Genomic DNA, 20,633 nt, shown 5'->3' with positions numbered 1-20,633 from the left:
AAGGAAACAGAGGGAAAGCGAGGGATTACTGTACAGGGAATGACCGACACCGGGGTAAAACACGAGGGGGTTTTTATACACAGAGACAAGACGGTGAAACAAGACTCAGGTGTACGAGACTGATGACGAGGGCGTGACAGACAGAGGGAGGAACGAATGGGAGCAGGGAGCTAGGCGGGACCAGGGAGGAGGGAGGGGCTGGACGTGACAGTACTGTACATTACACTGTACATATTATTGTGTTGGCAATCACAGATGATTATTCCTGTCCACTTTTACGTTTTCTTGTAAACTTAAAAAAATGTCTATTGTGTTATTTAAATAACATTTAAAGAACATTTTGATCTTTAAACGGTAAAAGTCTTAAGGGTGAATTGATTGGATTTATATTTCCTGGTCGGAAAACGTAAGGGACACGTAGGAGAAGTTGGATTACATGCAGCTCCGCCCCCTGGACCGACCAAAAGAAACTATGGACGATGGGAAAAGTTGGATCTAGATCCAGCTCCACCCTCTGGACTTTTGCTTCTGCAGCGACGGGTACTTGCAAATAATTCGTTCATTCGAATATTAAATACAGTTTTAAAGTTTACAGTTGTAAAGACAGTAATCTCACTCCATAAAGAAGCTTCCTGTCTCACCACATGTGTGAACTCGTGGGTCGGCATGCCTCCATGTTTACCATTACAATAATAGGAAAAGTTGGACATTATTACCAAATATTATATATGAACGATATAGTAGAAAATAGTATTGGCTTTGATTTTCAAAAATTTGCCTTTCGAATTTTCTTTTGGTTGCTGATGTAAATTTTGATACCAGCTGCTTTTTTCTCAAGTAAATTTTGAACCTTTTATGCATTTATTTTGGCCTTGAACCCATATATTCTTGCATGTCTTTCCAATTAATAAATGTTTTACTTGCCAAATGTTACTTTCATAAATATGTTGGGTCAATTAGCCTCCAACCTCTTCATGTTTTTCAGAACGACACCACAAAATCCTTTAATCAGACACTCTAAAAATTCTAAAAAGCTCTAAATACTCTAAATGCTTTAAATTTTCTGACTTTTCTTTGTATGTGTGGATGCTTCTGTGTCTTCTCTTCTAATCGCTATTTGCTATATTGTCTGTATATTTCTGCTTTTCTCATAAAATAAAAAAGTAAACAAAAAATCAGGAAAAACAGACAGATGTAGGCATGTGTGTAATGTGAGCATTCTGTTAGGATAAACCATGAAGTTTTAATTAACCGTTGAGGGAGCGGCAGGAAACTAAGGAGGCAGACGGCTGCTGCCTCTCAGGGAGAGGCAGTAATAACACGGAAAGGCATCGGCATCTTACGTAAAGGTTACGCTGGCATATGAAATTGACATTAGCATCTTACGTACAGATGACAATGGCATATAACAACAACATTTTGTTTTCAGACACTGGCATGTGCCTATGCCCATGTCATTTGACTTTGTGTCTACGCACACAGATGTTTACACTACTGGAAATTATTTGAAAGCTACTGAAAGTCATTTATAGGTGCCAGTAGCACCATATTGTTTTCCTCTTGGGAAAGACTACAAATGATATTGGGACAAAAGTGTTGGTCGTAAAGGTCCCAGAGCACTGCACAGTTTTTTTTTATAGCTTTTATCCCGTCCATCACAAGACCACCAAACAAGTTGTGTTAAATTAAGTGCATCCTAAACAACAATCTCTTGAATTGGTATTAATAACTTTCATCTGTATTAGTGGTGGGCAGTTTTCGTTTAAAAATTCTATTGCCATTGATTAAATTACCCAACACAGATTCTTGCCTATAGAAAAGTAGTCCCCTTTATTCTAAGGATGAGCTCAATGTTCAATAAAAATACAAACATTAAAAGTTAATGTTATGTCTTAAGACATAAACTGACCACAACAAATAAGGCATAAATACCCAGCTAAGAGTTGGAGATTGTCGTACATCATGCACTTTATGTAATACAACTTGTTTGGTGGTCTTATGAAGGACCGTTTTAAAGGTATTGAAATTATTGCAAAAAACAGAATGTGCTGTGCTCTGGAGCCTTTACGACCGTCAATTTCGTTCGTGTTAAAGTAATTTGTAGACGGTGCCTTAGACGTTGCAGTGGCGAGGGTAGTGCATTTAAAACACGTCTATTTCTGACGTAAACAAAGTTGTAGGTGTTTACGTATTTTGGCACTTTTGCTAATATTGTCTTAGTTATTGAAGAAAGAATTCCGAATATGCAAACGTGACACCAATTTTACCGCAGTTTTTCAGCCGTAGCCTACATATGTCGATGCCACACTGTCACCTAAATGTAAGAGGTCGATGTGAGTGCCGTATGCCACTGTCGCCTGTACGTAAAATGCCTTTCAGTGTTATTACCGCTACTGCTCTCAGACGTGAGTGTTGAAACAGCGCAGATCACTGCAGCAACACAAACATCTCCACAAATGAGTTTTTAATGAAGCGGAACATACAAATACGTGTGTGACCCCTAATAAACCCAATAGTACTGTTGAATAAACGTGTTTTTACAACAGCTGAACACTCAAGTAGGTTCCCGCTTCCTTGGGTCAGGTGGGCGTGGCCACATATGAGAGAGAGAGAGAGAGAGAGAGAGAGGCACAGAGAGAGAGAGAGAGAGAGAGAGAGGCACAGAGGGAGAGAGAGAGAGGGGGGGGCAGAGAGAGAGGCAGAGAGAGAGAGAGAGGGGCAGAGAGAGGCACAGAGAGAGAGAGAGAGGTGCAGAGAGAGAGGGAGAGAGAGAGGGCGGGCAAAACTAGTTTGTGTCTGAAGTTTAGAAGCAGTCTGTTGAGTGTGTATGAGCCACACAGTATCGGTGATATGATAGACGGAGTGTGTTTAACTTTTCCCGACCTATGGGTGGTTGTGTTTACTAACGTGGATGTGCTGAATAAACGGGGCAGATAGCTAGCCTGCTAACCCGCTAACTAGAAGTTTGGTAGATGTTGTAACTACGTCAGGTAACGTTACATCGTGACATGAAGTACAAGTTTAGTGAGATCGGTTTGATATGGCATGTCTGACCTTTCCTAAATATTCCTGGCTGGATTTTCTTTTCACTTTAATCGGAGTGTGTACGTTTCTGCTGGACGTTGGCTCGGATATCTGGGTAGCTACGGAGTTTTACCTACGAGGGGATTTCTTCTGGTTTGGACTGCTGCTCGGTTTTATGCTAACGGCATCTGTAATAGTTCAGTTGTTCAGCTGGTTCTGGCTTAAATACGACCGTGAGCTCGAAAACTTCGAATCCGAAACGTCTGATAAATATGCTGTTTTCGGCGGGTCTGGACATGTCAAAGTTATGAGCTTGCTCCATGTGTGTCAGCTCGGACTGTTCTTCAGGTAAAGTTCACGGTGTTTGGCTAACGGTCACCACGGACTGCTTCATGACCCCGTGACGTCACCAGAGGTCTATAATCCAGGTTCAGAAAGTAAAAGTCCTCACCAGGATTTTGTTCAAGATAGATTTTCTAATTAGTGCAATCCAGGTACAATTAGTGGTATCAACACAATCCAGGAAGCCTGAGGAAATTCCTGGTGAGGACTTTTAATTTTTTTAACCTGGATTAAACACCTCTGCATCAGACTAGTGCTGTTTGCATGTATTGTTTCTGTAAGCCTACATAATGAGAGGCGTCTTGTCATTGGGGAATGAAACGTGTTCATACTCCATTCTTTGTTTGCAGACACATATCGGCCATCTGGCAGGGTTTCTGCGTGTGGTGGCGAGGAGAGGGAGGCTCGCACTACGTGATCTATCTGACCCATGACCTCAGTATGCTGCGACTCATCGAGACGTTCTGCGAGAGCGTCCCACAGCTCACCCTCATGATGTACATCGTGCTCCGCACCAACCACGCCAGGACCATGCAGTGTGGGTATCTGTCCAATGAGCATGACGTCTGTGCAGTTGGACGTGCTGTTCTTGGTGATCAATCAATCAAATTTTATTTATATAGCGCTTTTTACAACAGTTGTTGTCACAATGCAGCTTTACAAGTGCCGAGTCCTAGCCCCCAGTGGGCAAGCCAAGGGTGACAGTGGCAAGGAAAAACTCCCTAGTTTTTTGCATGAGGAAGAAACCTTGAGAGGAACCAAGACTCAGGGGGGGAGCCCATCCTCCTCTGGCCGGTGATGTGATGTGGGGACTTCTGTATGAGAACTCATACTGTATGTATGAGAAATTTTTTTTACTAAAAGAGAGTTTAGTATAAGTTTCAGGAAAAGTCTTCCAGGTCACTGAACTGTCTGTAAATGGACAATGAAGAACATGTCAATGCTGTAAATTTTAAAAGGAGATTTTTTTTGTTTATCACCAGTCATTTGAACTGATGAAGGTTCGGGATTGATTGGCTTTTATACATATTCGATCACCATGATTTCCAACAATAACACAAGTAATTTTATTACAACAGTGTCATTTAAGTGCTTGAGGAACTAGTAAATAGGAACTTGATACACCGAACAGTCTATATTGTGAGAAGCATGCAGATGCCTTTTTTTTTTCTGATGTGACCGTAACCGTGACATTGCTGCATGTGCCCTGCAGATGTCAGTGTGGTAGCCTCTATCATATCTGTGGCATGGATGCTGGTTGACTACCATCGTTCACTGCGATCCTTCCTGCCTGACAAGACCAAGCAGTACTGGTTCTCCTCTGTGGCCTACTTCCTGTGGAACCTGTTCCTGATTGCCCCACGAGTGGTCACGGTGGCACTCTTCGCTTCGGTCCTGCCCCCGTACATGGCCGTCCACTTCCTGTCTCTGTGGCCTGCGTTTGTCCTGTGGGCCTGGCTCCAGGACACGTGCTTCATGGACAGCACCGCCGGAGAATGGCTCTACCGGGCCACCGTAGCCATCATCTGGTACTTCAGCTGGTTCAACGTGACGGAAGGTCGTACCAGGTGGAGAAGCGTCATCTACCACTCCTTCATCCTGCTGGACGGTGGAATTCTTCTGTCGACGTGGTGGAGGCTGAGGGACCCCGAGACCACGCACGCGTACGCCCTGCCTCTCCTCGCTCTTGTGCCTCTGTCGTACGTGATTGGTCTGCTGCTCAAAGCTTTGTATTACAGTTGTTGCCACCCCACGCTGCAGTGGTCAGCCGACACCCGAAAGCTTCAGGGGGACGTGCCTGATGGGATTGTGTACCAAAATGCTGTTAATCAGACTGATGCTGCTTATTCCCAGACTGTAAACAAGAGAATGGCCAGTCATGTTGCTACGTTTTACAGCGTGAACACAACTGCTCTGGCTAGGACAAGTAGACAAGAAGGAACTGGGATTATATGAGGACAGAAATTAAGTGTCAACTGTCTTCTCCAGTTGACATTTTTTTTTTGTAATGAACTGTGACTCATACTGTACTGTCTAGGGTGTTGATCTTTTTTAAAAAAAAGCTTAATATATTTAGCCAAATAAGTGTTGAAACAGTTCTAAACAGGATTTTATTTGGAGATTTGCAAATAAAATCATCATCTCCAAATTAAATGGAGATTGGACATGACAATTTGATGTATTCCAAGGATTTATGATAATCTGAAAAAATGGCCTTCCGGTTATTGTTTTTTGATGTAGCAGTGGTAGTTATTAATGTTCAAAGTATGTAGGTAAAAGAAGTTTTAAAAGCTTAAAATGTTAATTCATTTAATGCACGATACTGTGTATCAGTTTATGTAAATTCTCTGTAGTGTAGTGTGTTTTAAGTCATGAAGTGATCATATGACCCATATGTATGTTTGTGTCCCATATCATCAGTTTCAGTGCAGAGAATCTACAGTTGGTTTGTAGTCATTTGGAAAATAATTTGTGGTTTTTGCGACTTGTTTGAAATGTGCTCTTGTTCTCACATGGAAGGGTTGATTTCACATTCTTGAATTTGCATGAAGTTATAATGTTGTAAACAATATGGTGTAAAGGTTATATACACACCCACGCTCATCTCACACTCTACCTATAACCTGCCTTAGAAAGGTGTTTATATAAATATTCTTTTTAAAAAGAAAATCTAATAAAGTCAGACTAATAAAGAACTGGTTAATTAGTAGGCGGGTGATTGTGATCTGAGGAGCGCACAAGAGGTGGAATGTTGTGAAGTGGGCGGCTCCCCTATGGAGCCGGTCCGGCCTTCCGTGATAAATACATTGTTCTTCAGATGTTATTAAATATCATATACTATTCTTCAGACATTATTAAACATACAATGTTCTTCAGATGTTGTTAAATATTATATACTATTCTTCAGACATTATTAAACATACAATGTTCTTCAGATGTTATTAAAGAGCATACATTGTTCTTCAGAGTTTACCATCAGTTTGTTTATTCTGCAGTCAGTAATACATCTTACATACCACATACACATATCACAAGTTAAGGTAATTTTAATTTATGAAGGTATAATTCTTAACATCTGCTGGTTTAAAAAACACAATAGAAGGGGTAAATTTCATACTGGTTTGCTTTGTACTCTGGTAGTGTATATATTGTATGTTTCACTGGAGGTTGGTCTGTCAGGAGCTTACTTATTAATTATTAACATGATATGTTATGGGACGTAACCTTATGTGTGTAGTATAAAAAGTTATGCAACTTACAATTGAAAGGCGTGCACTGGCATGACCTATGGATAAGTGACATTGTTACTTTCACTTTCTGCTTAAATACTTTGTCAGAGTTGCAAAGTGGCAGCTTCACCATGGAGGAGACTTTTCCATTTCATTTGTTCAAGGTGGACATTCTGCTTTCCCTTCTGGGTTTCATTTTTAGCCTAGTGGACATAGCACTGGATATCTGGGCTGTGGTGTCTCTCTATCAGGAGGGCTCCTACATCTCCCTGGGACTGTTAATATTCCTGCTGCTGGGATCTTCAGTCCTTCTCCATGTGTTCAGCTGGATCTGGTATTCAGACCCCTCAATTATTCTGGAAACCAAAACAGAGAAGTTTGCGGAGAAGTACGGTTTACTGGGGCTGCTTCACATCTGTCAGCTGGGCATGTTCCTCAGGTTCGTGTTGGCTTCACTGTCTTTTAATACTGTTGAGACAAGCCAGTTCATTTGAAGGAGTAAATACTATCCTACAATTGTGTACATTTGGAAAACTCATCAAATGCGCAAGTGTATTTGTTTTTGTATTAGTAGAAAAGATATTTTGTATCAGTAGCAAGTCTTTGTTTTATATTTTAGTAGAAAAGGTGTTTTGTATCAGATTTTTTTGTTGGGCAGTTAGGTTGCTAAAATGTATCTAAAAACATCTTGGACATAATTGACTGAGCAGACGTGTGCAGATAATAGGAAGTTTTTATTACCACTCAGGCGTGTATCAGGTGTAGGGTCAAAACAGTAAAGATAAACTAGCCAAAACGTGATCTATAAATGAAGTCAAAAAACAAAGTAAAAATACACAGAGGGCAAACAATATCAACAGGCAAATCCAAAGAGGGTAGTAGAAAACAGACCAGGTCAAAGTTACCAGAGAATGAAAAACAATACCACAATAATCCAACAATGCTCAGTTTGCTCACTAAGGTTAGACAATACTTTGCTCGTCCAGGTATATATACACAGTCATGGCCAAAAGTTTTGAGAATGACACAAATATTATATTTTCACATGATCTGCTGCCCTCTGGTTGTTATGTGTGTTTGTCAGATGTTTTTATCACATACAGAAATATAATTGCAATCATATTATAAGTAACAAAAGCTTTTATTGACAGTTAGAATGAGTTAATGCAGCAAGTCAATATTTGCAGTGTTGACCCTTCTTCTTCAGGACCTCTGCAATAGTCCGTGGCAAGATCTCAATCAACGTCTGGACCAAATCCTGACTGATAGCAGTCCATTCTTGCACAATTAATGCTTGCATTTTGTCAGAATGTGTAGGTTTGTTACGTTCTATCTCCCCCTCCTTGACAAGCCACACCTCCGTGGTTGCTAGGGTCGGCCCCTTTTTGATTTCTTTGATTTGTTTTGGTGGTTATGCCTTCTGTTCTTAGCTCCGCCCCTATTGATTAATGTTCAGCTGTTCCTAGGGGTTTTCTTGATTAGTTAGGTTTATAATTCTCTTGGGTTTAGTTCTTTGTTGTGAGTCGTTAAGAGTTCATGTTGGTTCTGCAGTTTGGTTGTGTTTCCATGTTTAGCATTTCTCCGCGGTGTTCGCATTCCTGTGTTTCTTGGTCTTTAGCGAGTGTCAGTGTTGTAGGTCGTGTTTGTGAATCGTACTTTGGATGTCTATCAGCTTGTATCCTGGTTTTCTAGATGGTGGTGTTAATCAAACGTCTGTTTTCGTATGTGTAGTTTGATTCTGAATGAGTGATTGTTGCTGTGGTCGTTGCATTCAAAGTAATGTCTCGGTAGTGAACAATTATGTGTGTCCTTTCTTGTTTGCATCGGTAGTAGAACGGTTAGGTTAGTGGAAGAATTAAATTAACCTGGTCACAGTTATTTCTGTGTTGCTCGTGTATGTTGTGTTAGTCTTACTGCTTTGTATAACCCAGTCTTTCATGCACTGTGTTGTGTGTATATCGATGCATCAAAGTTTACTTCAGCCTTCGTTGTTGTGTTAGTTCTACTGCTTTGTATAACCTAGTCTTTCATGCACTGTGTAGAAGACCAACATGCCGCGTCGATCTCGTACAATACGAATCGGCGTTACCGTGATTCAACCAGTCTCGCTCTCAGTTCAAAATAAAACACACTCTGTATCGCATTTGTGTCTGCCCCCTTGTCATGAGACGTTACAAGGTGTTTGTTTGTCCACCCGTCTCTTGATGATTGACCACAAGTTCTCAATGGGATTAAGATCTGGGGAGTTTCCAGGCCATGGACCCAAAATCTCTGTTTTGTTATCTGAGCCATTTAGACAAGACTGGTGGTAGCGCTCACCTCGTCTTCTCCGAACAAGCTGTTTTCCAGATGTCCCAAACAATCAGAAAGGAGATTCATCAGAGAAAACGACTTTACCCCAGTCCTCAGCAGTCCACTCCCTGTACCTTTTGCAGAATATCAGTCTGTCCCTGATGTTTTTTCTGGCTTCTTTGCTGCCCTCCTTGAGACCAGGCCTTGCTCCAAGAGTCTCCACTGCAGATGCACTCACACCTGCCTGCTGCCATTCCGGAGAAAGCTCTGCACTGCTGGTAGCCCGATCCCACAGCTGAAACACTTTTAAGAGACGGTCCTGGCGCTTGCTGGTCTTTCTTGGGCGCTCTGGAGCTTTTTTGGCAACAATGGAACCTCTCTCCTTGAAGTTCTTGATGATGCGATAGATTGTTGACTGAGGTGCAATCTTTCTAGCTGCGATACTCTTCCCTGTTAGGCCATTTTTGTGCAGTGCAATGATCACCACGTGTTTCTTTAGAGATAACCATGGTTAACAGAAGAGAAACAATGATGCCAAGCATCAGCCTCATTTTAAAGTGTCCAGTGGTGTCATTCTTACTCAATCATGACAGATTGATCTCCAGCCCTGTCCTCATCAACACCCACACCTGTGTTAATGGAGCAATCACTGAAACGATGTTAGCTGGTCCTTTTAAGGCAGGGCTGCAATGAAGTTGAAATGTGTTTTGGGGGATAAAGTTCATTTTCTAGGCAAATATTGACTTTGCAATTAATTGCTGTTAAAGCTGATCACTCTTTATAACATTCTGGAGTATATGCAGATTGCCATAAAAAAACTGAAGCAGTAGACTTTGTAAAAATTTATATTTGTATCATTCCCAAACTTTTGGCCATGACTGTACATAGGTTCCCCCATCTCAAAATGGACAAGGCATTACGTCTGAGACTGAGCACCCCCTGAGGAATTTACGGAAGACTAAGAACCGCATGGATGGGGAGGTGGGTGTGGTGCAGGACGGCAGGGTGCCACTGGTCGGGTTTTAGGAATCATCAGAAGATTACTGTTTGAAGACCTGAGAGACCTGACTGGAACATATCTAACCATCATTTTACTGAGGTAAAGAGGAGCAAGACCATGAAGACATTTAAAAACCATCACTAGAACCTTAAAATCTATTCTAAAGCTGACAGGTAACCAGTGCAGTGAGTGGAGTGCAGGTGTAATATGATCTCTCTTTCTCCTGCGGGTCAGAACCCTTGCAGCAGCGTTCTGAACTCGCTGTAGGTGAGAAATAGAGCTCTTTGGAAGAGCAGATAGAACATTGTTACAATAATCTAGCCTTGATGTGATAAATGCATGGACAAGTTTTTCACTGTCAGCAGGAGAGCATATCTCGGACCTTAGCGATGTTTCGAAGGTGAAAATAAGCTGTCTTGCATGTGGTCATGATGTGTGATTTGAAGCTGAGCTCATTATCAAAGGGGACACCCAGATTCTTAACACATAGTTAGGCATTCACATTAATTTGATTTAAATAAGTCTGGACATCATTCCTTTGTGAATCACTACCAAGAACAAGAACCTCTGTCTTCTCTTTATTTAATTGCAGAAAATTGTCAGACATCCATGTCTGTATATCATCTATGCAGTCAAACCGTGAGCAAATTGATTTTAGGGCTTTAGGTTCTAGAGAAATGTAAAGTTGAGTGTCATCTAGATATTGATGATAACTAATACCATGTTTATTAATGATGTGTGGTAACGGAATCATATATAGGTTGAATAGTAACGGCCCAAGAATTGATCTTTGTGGGACGCCACAAATTATTTTTTGACGTGTGGAGGAAGAGGTATCTAATGCAACATAGTAATCACGCCCAGTTAGATACGATCTAAACCAGTCTAAGACTAAGCCACTAAGGCCTACTCAGCTCTGTAGTCGATCAAGAAGTATTTCATGATCAATGGTGTCAAATGCCTGCATCCTTATTCAATCTCAGGTCATTTACTACCTTAATTATCTCAGTTAATGAGATATTGGATAGTGGATCCACACCTCTGGGATTCTAGGATATCTCAAATCATGTAGACTGGGGTACTATCATAATCTATGACCACATAATTTTATTTGTAAATATAGTGGAATGTTTTCAGGTGTGGCCTAATCCAGCGGACCTGAAACCACAGGCTTTAACATGGAGACATGAATTGGGGACATAAATTAGGGTCCTGTGTCTGAAGGGGCCTCCTCTGTACTCTGAAGTTCTGAAAGACATGCTGGACGAGTGCTTTGGCTGGCTGGAAAGCGGTAGGAAGACTTGAACAGGATATAAAACGTACACCTCGATAGAATCGGTCGGTTACCAATAGTGGTGTAACCCATAGACTCTGGCAGGTCCGTCATGAAGTCCAGAGCCATATTTGACAATGGTCTCCCAGGTACGAGTGGGTGTAACGTGCCTGCAGGAAGAGTCTTAAGGGTCTTGTATTGGAAACAGACAGTGCATGAAGCTACAAAACGTAAGTGTCTCCCACCAGTAGTGACATGTGAGCAGCTGCATGGTTCATGCCTCAGCTGAGTGTCCGGAGTTCAAGGAGGTATGTGCACAGGTAAGAAGTCTGGGCAGGGGGGAGGATCATATATCTTCTCTGGCGGCCTCCTGTTCTTCCTGGTACATCTAGGATAGGATATCAGCTCTGATGTTCCTTGTGCCTGGTCTGAAAGTAATGCAAAAATGTAATCTTACATAGAACAATGAGCATTGTGCATGCCTTGCTGACAGCCTCTTGGCATTATGCAAAAAGTCCAAATTGTTGTGATCTGCAAGTACAATTATGGATGTTTAGCCCCCTCCAGCCAATGTCATCATTCCACCAAGACTAATTCAATAGCCAGCAGCTCCTGTTGCCCTATACCATAATTGAGTTCTGTGGGTTTCAGTTTATGGGAAAAGAATGCCACTGGGTGTAGATGTGACACGGGAACTCTTTGAGAGAGAACGGCTCTAATCCCTACCTGGGAAGCATCGACCTCTACCACAAATGGCATAGAGGGATCCAGGTGTCTGAGGACAGGTGTGGACCTTCTATGGAGCAAAGTGTCTGATAAGTCATCAATAGAAATGGGCAAATCCCAGTTGCACAGTGTTTCTGTAGTGAGCCAATGTTGAATGGCGAGCCAATGTTGAGATTTTTCTGTCATCCATTGTAATTCAGCTGTGGCCGATTTCAAATGCCAGTAACAATATCACCTGTTGATAGAACTTGCATTTCTCAGGTTTGATGTACAACTGGTTTTGCAGTAGAGTTTGTAACCAGGTACTTATAATGTGGTAACGAATGCAATTTTCCATTCATCACCTTTTCATGTTTTCAGATTGCATACACTCCATAGATGTAACTTTGTGTAATATTTGGCTGTCCGAAGTTGGGTAAGGCTATTTTATTAAGTCCTCTATAATCTATACATGAGCTCCCATCCTTTTTCTGCACAAAAAATAATCCAGAAGCTGCAGGGGATGTGGATTTTTGGATAAAATCATATTGAAGTGTCTTATCAATGTATTGAAAGGCATGAAAGGATAAATCCTCAGTTTGGGGAGAGTGGGCTCTCTTGTTCTAGTCTATGCTGGGAACGGTTTCTTTCTCTTTACTAACAAAAACTTGCAGGTCCTTGTACACAGCAGGGATGTGAATGGAAACTGCAGAATCGGAACTCTTCATAGAAATGGAATTAATTTGAAATGGAATGGACAACCCATTGTGAAAAGTGACCAGTAGGGCTGGCTTTTGGCCTTGATCCTTGAGCAATCCTTGAGCTTGCACGAGACTTCCTTGATCCACTCTGGGAAGAATTCTGTGATGTCTGAGGCATAATCCAGTGAACAGATGTGTGCAGATAAGAGTTTATTTAACACTCATTGTAAAAACAGGTGTACATAGGGTCAAAACCAGAATAAAGATAAGCCAGCCAAAACATGATACAGAAACAAAGTAAAAAAACAGTCCATGTTCAAAAACACAGAGAGAACAAATACCAAAGGGCAAATCCAAAGAGGGAATTTGAAAATGGACCAAGTATGTTTAGTACGCTTATTTAGGTTTGGCAAATCTTCGCTTTGTGTTAACCAGTCCAGGTATATGTGGGCGTGTCATGTATATATGGGGTGTGTCATGGCCTGGTGGTTAGGGAAATGGTCTTGTGACCGGAAGGTCGTGGGTTCGATCCCCAGACCTGAGGCCATGACTGAGGTGCTCCTGAGCAAGGCCCTTAACCCTCAATTGCTCACTTGTATAAAAATGAGATAAAAATGTAAGTCGCTCTGGATAAGGGTGTCTGCTAAAATGCTGTAAATGTATATGTGTGTGTACTGGAATTGGGAACAGGTGTAGGTTCAATAATGAGAGGAGGAGGATCAGGTTGTGAAATCCTGGGAGTTGGAGTTCCTAGAGCTTGCATGCATGAGACAGTAGATTTGGTGACACTGATAGAATTGTAAGAATAGTCTGGGGTGCATGCCTAATGAAACTACACAATTTCTGTAATATTTACATTGCAATTTGGTTGCTTAGTAAAGCCGACTGGCTGGTTATGTGGTATGTAGTTTTATATTTAGTGATGACCCATGTTTGACAGTCCAGATCATTGCAACCAGTGGCGTAGTCCTAAAAAAATAAGTGAGGGGTCGACTTGGGTGTGGCAGGATGGGAATGGGGGGAGGGGGGGTAGCGAGTGTAAGTTGTTGGGGGGGGGGGCGCTTGGGGTGGCAAGTGTAAGTTGTTGAACAAATTAAGTATTATATCGCAATCGATCGATCGCCAGTGGTTGGCGAATTACTAACGCGTCAAGTATAAACCTAGCTTTAGACGTAACAGTCTCAGCAAGAGCAACACCTGTTAAAGTGTCTCCCCTTATTGTCTCCCCTTATTACACCCCTGATTGCAACACTGAGCGAAGTTAAATGAAACACACAACAAATGTGCAATGAACACACAAAATGTATAATGAATTACAATTATTTCAAAATTGAATGTCAATTTAATTTAAAAAGTAAGGTCATATATAACAACATAATATCATTCTTAAAAACTTAAGTTGTCTCTTACACAATAAAAAAAAAAGAACATATTGAGAATCAAGTTTAGGTGTCCAACTTTTGTCACTTTACCAGTGTTCACCCTCAATGTAATAAGTAAACATGAGTAAATAGTGCAATTCCACCCACCTCTGGATTTTATCCTGAAGAACAGGTCATGGGCAGAACTTGTAAAATGCACATGGGGGGCCAGAGTCTGAAGAACAATCATCAGGAGTAAAAGCAAAAAATAAAAATAAAAAGAACAATGAGATGATAATGAATAAAACCATTTTTAAGATAGATTGTAGTTAAAAAGTCTATCTGAACATGAATCAAGATTAAATCTAGTGCTTTATTTAGATATGAACTGTATTCGTGTATTATTGTTATCAACAATGTTTTTAATGCAGGTGTACAGGTGTGGTGGAAATCGCCATCTACGTCAAACAGAAGGACATTTACAGTGAGGCTGTGTATCTGTTCATGATTACCAACCTCAGCACGCTGCGTCTGTTTGAGACGTTCTCCGAGAGCATTCCCCAGCTCATTCTCATGATCTACACTCTTACACAGGAGCAAGATCTGCGGCTCGTTTCAGGTCAGACACGCTGATGTTGCCCTGTGAAAGGCCCTTTGAGTTCAATGTATCACTTAGGATATAAAGTCAGTCTTTAGATGCTAACCCAAGCATTGTTGATAGGACACATCTCACTTTTAACACATAATGCCCTTGTAACAGAAAAATATTAATGATAAACATTATTTACATTTACATTTACATGTTTTTCCTAATAAATAATTTTCTATTTCTCTGACTTCTCTAAATCATACTGCAAGTAGAATGTGCTTGGTAATTTTATAGCTAGGTACATGAATTTATTTATTTCATAAGTTCATAAAAACAAATATACACCCCATCCAACAAAATCTTCCTTTGTTTTTGCAGTGGCTAAAATTGCTGGTTCTTTTGCTACCATTGCTTGGAGCGTCACCAACTTCCATCGCAATATGCGCAACTTTGTTCCTGAGGTGTCTAAGATGAATTGGCTTTCAACCCTGGTCTACTTCCTGTGGAACCTGTTTCTTCTCGTCCCACGGGTGGTTTCTGTGGCCTTGTTTACTTGTGCCCTTCCCTGCTACTTTGCCATCCACTTTTTGTGTCTGTGGATGCTGTTGGTTTTCTGGGCCTGGTGGCAGGACACTGACTTCATGGACACCAGAGGAGGTGAATGGCTCTACCGGGCCACCGTAGGTCTGATCTGGTACTTTAGCTGGTTCAACGTGTCATCCGGTAGGACAAAACTGAGGAGCATGGTGTACCACCTGTGTCTAGGGGTGGACATGGCCCTGCTGCTGGCTCTGTGGTGGTGGAAGTGCAGTGTGGAGTCAGCACGCCAGAGACCGCTCCAGATCAGCCCTTATATGTTGTTTGTCGTAGTCCCTGCCCTATACATTACAGGAATCCTCCTGAAAATGGTTTATTACTGGAAGTTCCATCCAAAGAACATGGAGATCAGGACAGCTGAGAGCCCAAGGGCTACACTTGAGAGTGGTAGTTTGGCAACTGGAATGGCCAGTGAGCCTGAACACCAAGCTAATCCTGAACGTTCCTTCCACAAGCGAATGATACTTATGGCTGAACATTTCTACAACTAGGCTGGATTTTGCAAATTTTTTTTTGCAAAAATAATTTTTTTATTTTTTTCACCTGTTCTTTTCAAACTAATATACACTATATTACCAAAAGTATTTGCTCAGCTTCCTTGACTTGCATATGAGCTTAAGTGACATCTCATTCCTAATCCATAGGGTTCAATATAATGTCGGTCCACCCTTTGCAGCTAGAACAGCTTCAACTCTTCTGGGAAGGTTGTCCACAAAGTTTAGGAATATGTTTATGTTTTTTGCCCATTCTTCCGGAAGCACATTTTTGAGGTCACACATGATGTAGGACGAGAAGGCCTGGCTCTCAGTCTCCGCTGTATCTAATTCCAAAGGTGTTCTTTCAGAGTGAGGTCAGGCCAGTCAAGTTCATTCACACTAAACTCTGCCATTCATGTCTTTATAGACCTTGCTTTGCACACTAGTGAAATGAAATGTGCCATATTTGTCAATTTATTCACCACAATCGAAATTTGTCCTCCGCATTTACCCATCTGTGCAATTAGAACACATACAATAGTGATTACTAGGGGGCTGTGGTGCACACAAGCCCAGAGCGGTGGGCAGCCCTAGCCCAGCGCCTGGGGAGCAGTTGGGGTTAGGTGCCTTGCTTAAAGGCACCTTAGTCACGGCCTCAGGTCTGGGAATCGAACCCATGACCCTCTGGTCACAAGACCAGTTCCCTACCACAGGACTATGACTGCCACAGTCATGTTGGAAGAGGAAGGGGCCAGCTCCAAACTGTTCCCACAAAGTTGGCAGCATAGAATTGTCTTGGTATGCTGAAGCATTCAGAGTTCCTTTCACTGGAACTATTGAAAAACAATCTCACACCATAATTCCCCCTCCACCAAACTTTGGAACATCCTTTCCACAGTTCCATGCTCAAATTCGCTGAGCTCCTGAGAGTGACCCATTCTTTCACAAATGTTTGTCTGCATGCCTATGTGCCTAATTTTATACACCTGTGGACATGGAAATTACTGGAACACCTGATTATGATCATTTGGATAGGTGAGTGAATACTTTAGGCAATATAGTGTATACTCAGCAGTACTGGGTTTCTTCAGAGATATTTCAGCAGTAAAAGCAGCATTAAACAGGAGTTGGTGGTAGACTGCCTGAAACTGATGCTCCCACCACTTGTGTTCCTTTGCATTACTTCATTCACATGAACTTTGTCATGAATATGATTTCTATATGTAAAAATGTTTGATGTGTAAAATAATTACTATTCTTTAAAGCTCGGGATTCTGGTGTGAAACAAAACCAAAGCAAACGATTCAGAATATCAGGCTTAACAACTGAAACTGAAGTTCACATTGGTCCAAATATGGTCAACCAGCATCAGTGTCAAGGTGTTACATCACATTGATGTCTATTGCAATATGCAAATTATTGAACAGCACTCAGGTGTTACCAACATGTAAAACTGTTCAATTGACTTGTGTGTTGATATAGTTGGATTAGATTGGAGACTTAGTGGATTAAAACATTAGTCTGTTTCTCAGAGTTCAAGGACACAACATCAGATTCAGCTTTAAAAGGTTTTATTGATGGAGCCACATCCATTCTTACAGTACCCAAGAAAACTCTGCTGGGTCAAACAGTATTCCGGTCCCATACAAAAACAAACAAACAAACAAACAAACAAAAAAGGATGAGGGGGTGATGGGGTGAGAGGGTGAAGGGAGTGAAAAATAGCATTCAAACACAATATTTACTAAACTACATCCTCCGTAACGTGGGCAAATGGAGTCTCATCTTGCAATGTGTTAAATGTGAGTAATGATGTCCCAGTTCACAGAATAATAACCACTGAACCTGACTTCTGATGAATGATGACATCAGAATACTAACCACTGAACCTGACTTCTGATGAATGATGACATCAGAATACTAACCACTGAACCGGACTTCTGATGAATGATGACATCAGAATACTAACCACTGAACCGGACTTCTGATGAATGATGACATCAGAATACTAACCACTGAACCTGACTTCTGATGAATGATGACATCATAGCTGCATAATACTGCCCCCTTATGCACACGCTGTTCTGAACGAGAGGAAAAGCCCCACCCATGACCTCCTGCTGCTTTAAAAGGGCATGTTTTCCAACACGCCGTATTCCACAGGAGGGTTTTCTTTTGAGCACATCAGGCACGTATCTGGGAGAAGCACCTTTTACGGACACCCACTCCCACCAATGAAATCTCACTACAAGCCACAAAACAAACTACCCCCCCCCCCCCCCCCAACAAAAACAAACGAAAACAATACCTCATAGCACAAATGTGTCATGGATGGGACACGCCACTCCTTTCGGAGATGGGAAGAAACGTTTGGGACCAGGATCACAGCAGCCTTTTGGTTTTACATGGTTTTCTCCAGCACTCAAGGAACACAAACACGTTGTGTGATGCAGACATCACTTCAGACATCAGACTGGATGTGCCCGCACTTACAGCCCACAAGCCAAAGACCCCAAACCTGAAGCACAGGAGGGAAAACCCAGACGATCTACACCGTTTTGCTGGAAAAGCTGGACCTGTTTGACAGTTTTGATTGTCCGGGCATTTAAGTCTCAAAGTGATTGACTGCTCAAAAGGACCAGATCAGTGTTCATATCCCTCCACACACACAACTGGTGATGGAAGTCTTCAGCATGTCGGAGGCGGCTGCATGCGAAACAGAAACTATCCAGCCAACAGGACACAGGGGCAATCGAGTGGGCACCCCTGTAAGGACAGTGGGCAACACAGTCGAGTGGGCACCCCTGTAAGGACAGTGGGCAACACAGTTGAGTGGGCACCCCTGTAAGGACAGTGGGCAACACAGTCGAGTGGGCACCCCTGTAAGGACAGTGGTGCTTATGCAGAAGGATTTAGAACATAATGACTGCACATTTTTTTTTTCTGATTAGAAAAAAAACATTTGTTTTTAAAAAGTAAAAGTATGTAATAAAACTGAAAGAACATTCATATGAGTGCATGCACATAAGAAGGAAAATAACACCACATGGACAAAAACAATAAACATACAGATTTATGTTTTCCATATTTAAGGGTTTAAGAGATGTATGTAGTTTATGATTAAAAGGCACAATATAAATAACTACAGGAAAACCACCACACCCAGACAGCCAAATGAAAAGCACACATTCGTAAATCTACACTTTGTCTTTAGGCTCAGTATTGTCATGCTGAATTGTCCACGGTTACTGACCCTCCTATTCTCAGACCTTCAAAGAATCAACGGTTAGTGCCGACATTGAGCATATTGCACACGCAGTTCGTCTCCTTCTCCCACAGTATGTCATTTTTGAGTTTGTTGTGACGCATGGTTAAATTGCTTCGATGGTAAGCCATATTGTCAGTCACGGTTTCCCCCCTTTTTTTCCACAGCGAATCAAAAGCACACAGCATAGAGCAATACAAGAATCGGATTATTCACAAACTAACAATGCGATATAACGTTAGCTCACGTGGTTTGACTGAAGTAAGAGTGGTGAATGCTTAGATAAATGGTCGTCGGTTAGATGGTAATTAGCAAGATGGTTGTTCCCTCTAAAGGACACTTTGGACTAACGCTCAAAAGACACAGCAACATTCCAAATGGCTGTTCCCGTCATCGAGGACCTTGTACTGACTGTGAGGAAAGAAGAAAAAAGCCCACAATAACAACAAAACCCCAGTTTATACAGCAACCAATAAAAACAATCATGCCATCCAGTGAAACCTAAAACATACTGAACAGCACAACAGCCACACAGGTTACTAATCTGTTTATAATGTGTGCGATATTGAGGGCCCCCTGGTGTACACTGTAGCACTAAGGAACATCTCAAAAGACAAATGAGCTGAACTGAACTGTAGGAAACCCTGCAAGTACCATTACAGCAAAAGTATAAAAAGGACAAACCTGCCATTTCTAAACTGAAGTAAACATGTAAAACAGGTTTTGAAACTATTCTACCAGCACACACAGTCAGTCCACTCATCAGGGCCGGTCCTCCACGTCTTACGCTTTGGAATGAGTGCAAAACCAAAATCTAAATGTTCAGGCCTTTTGAAGCAAAAACAAAAACCACAATCATGACGATGAACATGAAACCAGAGCAGAAAGTCTCCAAAACTCCCACGCGTGTCCATGCCAGTGCAGACCTTTGGTTGTTCCTTTGGTGAATCCAGTTCCAGGGAAGGTGGTAACTTCAGCCTGTGGCGGAGGGTCGGCAGTATGTGGCTCAGAGTTTTTTGGAGCTCTCCGCGGGTCCGTAAGCAATGCCAGGCTCAGCCCCTGGCGTCGTAGCTGCCGTAGAGGTAGTGGAGTACAGGACAGACCAGCAGCCGCCTGCCTGCCCAAAGTCTTCTCCAGTTTACAAGGATCTGACTCCCCAAAGCCGAGCTTGGCCAGCCCCCAGCTGAAGGGCCAGAAGGTGGTAGGTGTGTTGGGAGTGGGGGCTCCTTCCTCCTGCTTTATAAGAAGTCCAGCTCTAGAGCCTGGTGCAGGGACACCAGGTCCCCTCGAGCAGAGATTCTCCAGAAGGGCATGTTGTGCTGTGGAGACATGAAAAATTACAACTTACAGGGGGGCAGCCATGGTACAGTGGGAGGGGTACCGATCCTGTGATCAGGAGGTTGTAGGTTCAGTTCCCAGCTAGACCAAGTCTCAAGTGCGGTTGAAGACGACAACCCCAACTGCTCCCCAGGTGACATGCAAAGTAGGAGGACTTGAGAACCATCACACCTTTTAGTATGAACACAATATTGGTAAAATAAACTGAACGATTCTTAATAGGCATAAACACACACTCCCTGGATGTGTTATAGAAATAGGTGTAACTTGCTCATTCATGTAATTATCCAATGAGCCTATGATACAGCAGCAGCACAATATCATTGAGACGTGGGTCAGTAGCTTTATTTCATCTTCAAATTAAACGTTATGTTTTTGTTTAAAGCAATTAAACCACGTCCTTCCAACTCCACAATCCCCAACAGAGGGTAGAGGTAGTT

General features: G+C 42.0%; 3 protein-coding genes across 4 annotated transcripts in view; 2 read left to right on the top strand and 1 right to left on the bottom strand.

The window, feature by feature from the left end:
- The first annotated feature begins 2,711 nt into the window (after positions 1-2,711).
- On the top strand, positions 2,712-6,327 carry xkr8.3 (XK related 8, tandem duplicate 3). Its single transcript, XM_077008181.1, has 3 exons — positions 2,712-3,372; positions 3,717-3,904; positions 4,580-6,327. Exons 1-3 carry the CDS (start codon positions 3,041-3,043, stop codon positions 5,320-5,322), a joined length of 1,263 nt encoding a protein of 420 aa, XP_076864296.1. The 5' UTR covers positions 2,712-3,040; the 3' UTR covers positions 5,323-6,327.
- A 135-nt stretch (positions 6,328-6,462) lies between these two features.
- LOC143516525 (XK-related protein 8-like) lies at positions 6,463-17,859 on the top strand. Its single transcript, XM_077008182.1, has 3 exons — positions 6,463-7,035; positions 14,360-14,547; positions 14,896-17,859. The coding sequence occupies exons 1-3, from the start codon at positions 6,728-6,730 to the stop codon at positions 15,603-15,605; spliced, it is 1,206 nt and encodes a 401-aa protein (XP_076864297.1). The 5' UTR covers positions 6,463-6,727; the 3' UTR covers positions 15,606-17,859.
- The window catches only part of eya3 (EYA transcriptional coactivator and phosphatase 3), a 19,930-nt gene continuing 16,441 nt past the window's right edge, over positions 17,145-20,633 (bottom strand). For both annotated transcript variants that reach the window (XM_077008176.1, XM_077008177.1), the window contains one exon: positions 17,145-20,174. In XM_077008176.1, coding sequence (XP_076864291.1) covers positions 20,094-20,174 — 81 coding nt within the window. In that variant the 3' untranslated portion in view covers positions 17,145-20,093. The remainder of the gene's footprint in view (positions 20,175-20,633) is intronic.

Source organism: Brachyhypopomus gauderio, chromosome 6, assembly GCF_052324685.1.
Source record: "Brachyhypopomus gauderio isolate BG-103 chromosome 6, BGAUD_0.2, whole genome shotgun sequence".
Lineage (NCBI taxonomy): Eukaryota > Metazoa > Chordata > Actinopteri > Gymnotiformes > Hypopomidae > Brachyhypopomus > Brachyhypopomus gauderio.
Note: the sequence above shows the minus strand (reverse complement) of the source record. Positions and strands in the feature narration are given on the sequence as shown.

Bases quoted from the DNA above. Each gene is read 5' to 3' on its own strand.
- xkr8.3 (XM_077008181.1), top strand. From the start codon at position 3,041: ATGGCATGTCTGACCTTTCCTAAATATTCCTGGCTGGATTTTCTTTTC. The intron at 3,373-3,716 runs GTAAAGTTCACG...CTTTGTTTGCAG, and splicing joins CAGCTCGGACTGTTCTTCAG to ACACATATCGGCCATCTGGC. The intron at 3,905-4,579 runs GTGGGTATCTGT...TGTGCCCTGCAG, and splicing joins CCACGCCAGGACCATGCAGT to ATGTCAGTGTGGTAGCCTCT.
- LOC143516525 (XM_077008182.1), top strand. From the start codon at position 6,728: ATGGAGGAGACTTTTCCATTTCATTTGTTCAAGGTGGACATTCTGCTT. The intron at 7,036-14,359 runs GTTCGTGTTGGC...TTTTTAATGCAG, and splicing joins CAGCTGGGCATGTTCCTCAG to GTGTACAGGTGTGGTGGAAA. The intron at 14,548-14,895 runs GTCAGACACGCT...TTGTTTTTGCAG, and splicing joins AGATCTGCGGCTCGTTTCAG to TGGCTAAAATTGCTGGTTCT.